Source organism: Silene latifolia, chromosome X (genome assembly GCF_048544455.1).
Source record: "Silene latifolia isolate original U9 population chromosome X, ASM4854445v1, whole genome shotgun sequence".
Lineage (NCBI taxonomy): Eukaryota > Viridiplantae > Streptophyta > Magnoliopsida > Caryophyllales > Caryophyllaceae > Silene > Silene latifolia.
Window position 1 is genome coordinate 137404011 of NC_133537.1, and position 6856 is coordinate 137410866.

General features: G+C 36.5%; 1 protein-coding gene and 1 non-coding gene across 2 annotated transcripts; both read right to left on the reverse strand.

Moving 5' to 3' along the window:
- Window positions 1–390: 390 nt before the first annotated feature.
- On the reverse strand, window positions 391–1098 carry LOC141618441 (secreted RxLR effector protein 161-like). Its single transcript, XM_074435551.1, has one exon. The coding sequence runs from the start codon at window positions 1096–1098 to the stop codon at window positions 391–393; it is 708 nt and encodes a 235-aa protein (XP_074291652.1).
- Window positions 1099–6461: 5363 nt separating this feature from the next.
- LOC141625872 (small nucleolar RNA R71) lies at window positions 6462–6568 on the reverse strand. The gene has a single exon (XR_012535619.1). It is a non-coding gene; the product is annotated as a small nucleolar RNA R71 (small nucleolar RNA).
- Between the last annotated feature and the right edge of the window lie 288 nt (window positions 6569–6856).

A 6856-nucleotide genomic window follows, 5' to 3' on the forward strand; every position in this document is an offset into this window, starting at 1 on the left:
ATATTCGAAATTTTAACACCCGGTCCATCTTGGGAACCGAGATAGTAAGGACTAGAGGGATCAATTTTTGGAAAAACGACAGGCATCTCGGCATCTGTGTTGTCTCCGGGCATGATAGGCGGCTTGATGATTTTCGTGGTGAAGGTTTTAGGTTAAGAGAATTTGAAGAGAGGAAAGAAAAAAGCTCGATACCATGTTAATGTGATTAGGAGAACAAGGATGATTTGCATTCATGTGTGGCATAAGCCTTAAATAGGTTACATGATAACTAGAATGACCTAGTAAACATGAAAGAATATAGCAACAATAAGATTGATATCCTAAATATGCTAACAATGTTATTCTAGTAATCATATATTTCCGTAACACCCCCCCCTCCCCCCCCCCCCTTCAAGCTGGAGCATGAAGGTCGAGAGTGCCCAACTTGGCTAGTAAATGTATAAACTGTGGAGCTCCCAAGGCTTTGGTGAAGATGTCAGCCAGTTGCTCGGTAGTGGAAACATGGGTCGTAGTAATTAACCCGTCGGTAATCGCATCAGGCATAAAATGGCAATTAATCTCGATATGCTTTGTGCGTTCGTGGAACACGGGATTGTGAGAAAGATCAATAGCCGACTTACTGTCACTAAGGACATGCATTGGCAGAGGGACGGTCATGCCTAAGCTTGCAAGCAACCCTTTAAGCCATTTCAATTCGCAAACAATATTGGCCATAGACCGGTATTCGGCCTCAGCAGATGACAAAGACACTGTGAGTTGTTTCTTCGTCTTCCACAAAATAGGAGATCCACCAAGAAGGATAAACCAGCCCGTGACAGACCTCCGGGAAGTAGGACAACCTCCCCAATCCGAGTCACACCACCCGGTAATACTTAGTGAACTATCAGCACGAAACAACACCCCATGACCCGGACTACCCTTAAGATATCGTACTACGCGTAAGGCAGCCGACCAATGCTCCTGCCGAGGCTGATGTAAGAACCGAGAAAGTATATGGACGGCATAGGATAAGTCGGGTCGGGTCACGGCAAGGTATACTAGTCGCCCAACAAGACGTCTATATGGTTCAACATCGTCAAGGAGAGGACCAATGGCCATCCCTAAGGAATGATGTTGTTCGATTGGTGTGGTCGCGGGCTTGCATCCGAGTAACCCAGTTTCCGCAATAATATCCAACGCGTATTTAGTTTTGGTGTTTAACCACCTGATTTTAAACTGGCTATTTCACTTTTGACATGTCTTTATTTAGTCAATAATTTAGTAAATTTTATATTAGTCTTGAAAACTCAGGTCGTTATACATATATGAGGGTAGGGCGGTAAATAATATGTTTTGATTGACTTGTGTTATTACCACCTCTAATCGTAGACTTGAAATTCCTCAAGGATGATTTTTAAGTGCATGTTTGTGTAAGGAGCTTATTTATTTGACTAGTCCACGACAAATGTTAGTTAATTATAGATTATTTATTTCACTAGTTGGCCTCAATTTAACTATACATGCATATATTTGTTATAGAATAAGAAAGGAAGAAATTGTAGAGAGATAATAGAAGGAGAAGATTCGATAGGGATAGTTTTATTTATCTCAATGGGGGTATTTATAGAGTGCATATTATGTGAGAAACCTAATTACATAATGTATATAATGGACCATAAAGCCCAATGGATATCCATATAATACATTTCATAACACTCCCCCTTGGATGTACATTACCGAAGAGTATGCCTCATTAAAACCTTACTCGAAAAACCCTATGGGAAAACACTAATAAGGAAAAAGAGTACATTATTCCTCTAACACGCAAATAAATAAGTTGCCTCGTTAAAACCTTTCTATGGAAAATCCAGTGGGACAAAACCATAGATAAGGAAAAAGAGTACAACGCGTGAACACTCCCCATGATGGTTACATCACTTTAAAACGTCAATGCAACTCATGATGTGACAAAGTTGTTAGAAAAAGTGGAGCGATATATTACCGTAAATAATATTATAACAAAATACAATAATATAAATGACATAAATAAAAGAATAATAATAAAAGAGAGTAGAGTAGAAAGATGTAGCCTGGGTCGAATCGCGCTAGGCGCTTTCCTAAGAGAGATAACGCCTCCACTGCACTGGTTACCAAATAGTGCGTTCCTCTCCCAAGATACGACAACCCGTTGGACTCCTTCGGTAGCAGCAAGAGGAGCCCCCAAACCGACGATCACCCGATACTCAATAATATTTTATAATAAAAGTAACTTTTACAAATTATAAAAATGGGGATGGATGTAAGTAATATAATATATAAACATAGTAGTTAACCATCGACTTGTGTTGGAGTATACTTTTAAGTATTCGTAGCTTCTTATAACTTGATATTATATGTGCCAAACACCACACTTTGCAAGATGATCCAAATATGTTTAAATAGTCAAAGCTTTGTCCAATGCAATGATAGTAATAATACTACACCCTCATACGTTTCAATGTAACGTTAGAAATAGCAACCAAGGCCATAAGCATCATATTAAGTAGTGAAGCATAATAAACGACCATTAAGACCCCAATTGTCAATAATATTGATTATGGTGATAACTCATAAATACCATTTGACAAAGACTAAAAAACTTTTTATACCTCATAATAATGGAAAATAAAAGACGCGATTAATCATATTTAAAATATTGTTCAAATATTAAAACTCGTAATTAAATTCTTAAATCACATAGATTTTCCAACAAAAGTTTCTCGATCTTCAAAATAGCTATCATCGTACTTGATCAACTTAATAGATGTCTTCAATTAATAAGAATCGCTGATCGTTTCAAAATTCAAAATATGACAATAATCATTCATAACGATTTTGCAGCTTCACTCCAAATGATCTTGTTACTTTTATAATACTGCACCTTTTCTTTGAATGATCATATCATCAACAATAATGTGCATGCATATGATATGTAACTAAGTATTAGTCAAAGATATGTAAATATATGTCAATATATTGTTTCCTAGTTTAGTGCATTCATATCACGTACATATCGTTGTATTGTTAGCAATAGATCTTGTATAACCTATATATTAATGAATAGCAATATATTAATGAATAGCAATATATGTCAATATATTTACATATCTTTGACTAATACTAAGTTCTAAATTATATGATATGAAATAATGCAATGTTGGAACAGAAAAATAATATGAAAATGCTTAACTTAGTCTCTATATATATGCATATGATGACTCAATAATGCAAACTGTACAGTATTATTTTCAATATCCATGACTTGGATAGATTTCAGGTTTATGAGCTCATTAATAACAATAAATATGCCGAAGGTTAAATGGACTTATAAAGTTCTAATCCAATTGGCAATTGAATATTGCGCGCAGCTGTATATCCGTTTCATATGGATATACTTGTATCATCATATAAAAGAATTTCTAGAATCGATATTCTTCATATATTACACTGTAGGTGTAATTTAATATGATAAAACTTCTTTTGTTTTACCAACTTTTCACTTACTTTCAGAGACGAAGCTCTTCCTGGGCCCGACGGGCCATGGCCCGGGCTGCCTTTTTTTGAAAAAAAAAATACAGTATTTTTTACAATATACTTAAATTATGGCAATTCAATATCTTAACCTTCAAACTCCCATTTCAATTGACGTATAGAAATCTTAAAAGGTATAATGTGTATCATAGTTAATGCCATATATTACTTTCATTGCATATATATTAATTACTTTCATCCCTTATTAATTATTTTTACCACATTTATTCTAGTTTTAAAGTTAGGCATCCTTCCCTATATGCATTAGTTCATTACGAAGTTCCTAAACATATACTAACGACATTAAAAATTAATGAAAGACTCACAATTCAATTTTGATGTTACAATACAATACGATCGTTTTCAATTACCGCTATGCATCGATCAGTTAAAGGTAATATTTACACCAATTTTTTTGTTTTGTTCTTTAAATGTTGCGTTTAATTATTATTGATGTGACCATAATTAGCGCATATTTAGTCACCGAATTAGCCTTGTTCCCATGCTTTTTAGTGCATATTTGGGTCATTTATTGTCTTTAGTTCTTTGTTTTGCATATTCTTTGAGGTTTTGTGTCCTTGGTAGGAAAGAGTGCAAACCTTGCATTTTCATGGCAAAATGAGACTAAATTGATTGAATTCAATGACCAAGCATCAAGGAGAGACAAGATTAGAAGGCCTTTGTACATATTATAGTAGATGAGCAATGTTGAGGAAAGATCCTTGCATCCCCAAGGAAATCCCCAAGGATTTTATGAAGAAAAGGGAAGAAAAGAAGAAGAAACAAGACTGAGGAGCAATCCGTGCGGATTATCTGAATCCGCCCGTCCCCAGCACGACAATCCGTGCGTCTTCCTTTAAAGACGCCGGCAAAGAGCTACAGAAGACGTGCGTCTTCCCCAAAGACGCCCGGGCAGAGACCGTTGAATCCGCATTTGTCCCGTGCCCAAGACGCACGGATTCATCCAAAGACAAATCCGTTTCTTCAAGCTTCAAAGAAAGAAGCCCTTCCTTCGAAAAATACCGGCATCTCCCTGCTCAAATCTCAAAAGTGTAATTACTAGTTTAGCCCTTAGTTAACCCTAATGCATCCACCTAATTTCCACTATAAATACCCCGTTAGTCTAATTAGAAGAGCATGTTCTTCTTATCAATTCTTAGAGTAGTTAATATCAATCAAATCTCCCTTTAGTTTTGTAATCAACAATTAATCAAGTTTTAATACAAGTTTTATTTCCTTAATCTCTCTTTTGTTCATCCTTTATTTTGGGTAATTGAAGATTATTTGGGTTATTATTGGGAGATTGACAACCTCTCAATCAAGCATCAAGTACTTCTTTTATTCTTTGCTTTATTATTGGAATCATTAGTAGGTATAATTCTCTTAATCCCTTTTTAATTATTGTTAATTACTTTCATTTTTTCATCATGTTTAATTTTGCTGGTATGATTGACAACCTTGCTAGCATGATCAACATGATAATGAGTGAGTAGTGACCTAGCTAGGGTTAATGGGTAATTAGGGGAAACCAACATGGGGAATGATTCATGCTTAAATTAATATGCTTTCATGGTTTATTTGCTTGCTTGTTTTGATCTCAACTCATGCACATGTTATGTTTGATGAAATGTGAGCCTATGAATCCTTGCATTTTTTACCCATCACCTATCTTTTCAATGAGACTTGTAAGACATAAACCAACTCGAGTCTCATTAGACCATGCATGTTGTTGAGTAGGGAAGATTAAGTCGACTTGTAGGTGTTGTACAATCTAATCGATTCGGCTCCGGGACCCAAACTTTCCTAGGATTGTAAGATATAACCCAACTCAATCCATCACAACAATAATTGCTTGCTTATAATTTGAGAACATGTTTGTATGATCAATTCCCATGAATCCCCTATGACCCCATGATACCCTAGTGCTTTTTATCAATTGTTTACAACCCTTTCAATTCATCTTGTTTATTTACTTTCATTGCTATTTAGTTTAGTGACCTTCTACATCAACCCAAATTGTGACACCCCTAAGACACCACTAGTTTCAATAGAAATCTCATCTCAATTCCCGTCCCTTGAAATCCGACCTTTACTTGCCTCTTTACTAATTGTAGAGTTGTTTGTGAAGCTATAAATTGTGTTTTGGTCTAGGTGCTCCTAACGACAAGTTACCGAAAAGATTTAGTCCCGACCAAAAAGGGCGCCGCGTTGCCGGGGACGGTGTTAACTTGATTTAGATTTTCTTATATTGTTATTAGTTGTGTCTTTCTTTGCCTTGGGGAAGTAAAACTCCTCAAGGTTTGTTCTAATTGTTTTCGAGTTGTTTAATATTTTGCATGTCTAGAAGGTCACAAGGTGATTTGTTACCTTTTGATCGTGAAATTGAAAGAACTTTGACAACCAATAGAAGACTTGCTAGGAGAAATTTGAGAGGTATTAGTGAGGTTGTGGATATTCAACCAACTATTGAGTTCATCAACCCTTTTGCAAGAGAAGGTGAGGAGAACTCAACACAAAATACCACACAAAATCAACCCACAATGCCTAAGTTTTCATCACATTCCGTACCCACCGAGGAGAACCTATTCAATGGTACTCCCATACCACAACATTTGACCGGAAATTTTATTGCCAAATCCGCCTTTATCCAATTAGTCGAAAGGAGCCAATTTGGGGGGATGCCTAGTGAAGACCCTCATTCTCATATGGAGACCTTTTGTGACTATTGTGATGCGATCGCTCAAACCGGTGTAACTCAAGACCAAATTCGATGGGTCTTATTTCCTTTTTATCTAATTGGCACCGCGAAACAATGGTTGAAGGGCCTTGATAAGGCCACTCTCGGGATTGATTCTTGGAAGAAGTTGGCTCTAGCTTTCTACAAAAAATTCTACTCACCGGAAAAGACTAACATGCTAAGAGCTCAAATTACGGGTTTTAAGCAAAGGGATGAAGAATCTTTGTATGAAGCTTGGGAGCGGTTCAAGGGAATTTGTCGCTCATGTCCTCACCATGGACTTAGCGAGTGGTTCTTGGTACAACAATTTTGGAACGGTCTATATGAAGATTCAAGGAACATTCTCAACATGGGATCGAATGGAATGTTCACCGAAGTTGATGACAATCAAACTTGGAACAAAATTGAGGAGATGGTGGTCCATAACTCACAATATAGTAGACCTCGCAAGGCTACTAGAGGAGGAAAGCATGAAGTGGACTCCGTTACTCAATTGGGTGCTCAACTTAGTGCTCACATCGACACAATCAATTTAAAGTTTAAAAAAGCTATGGCTAGACTTGAAGAAGC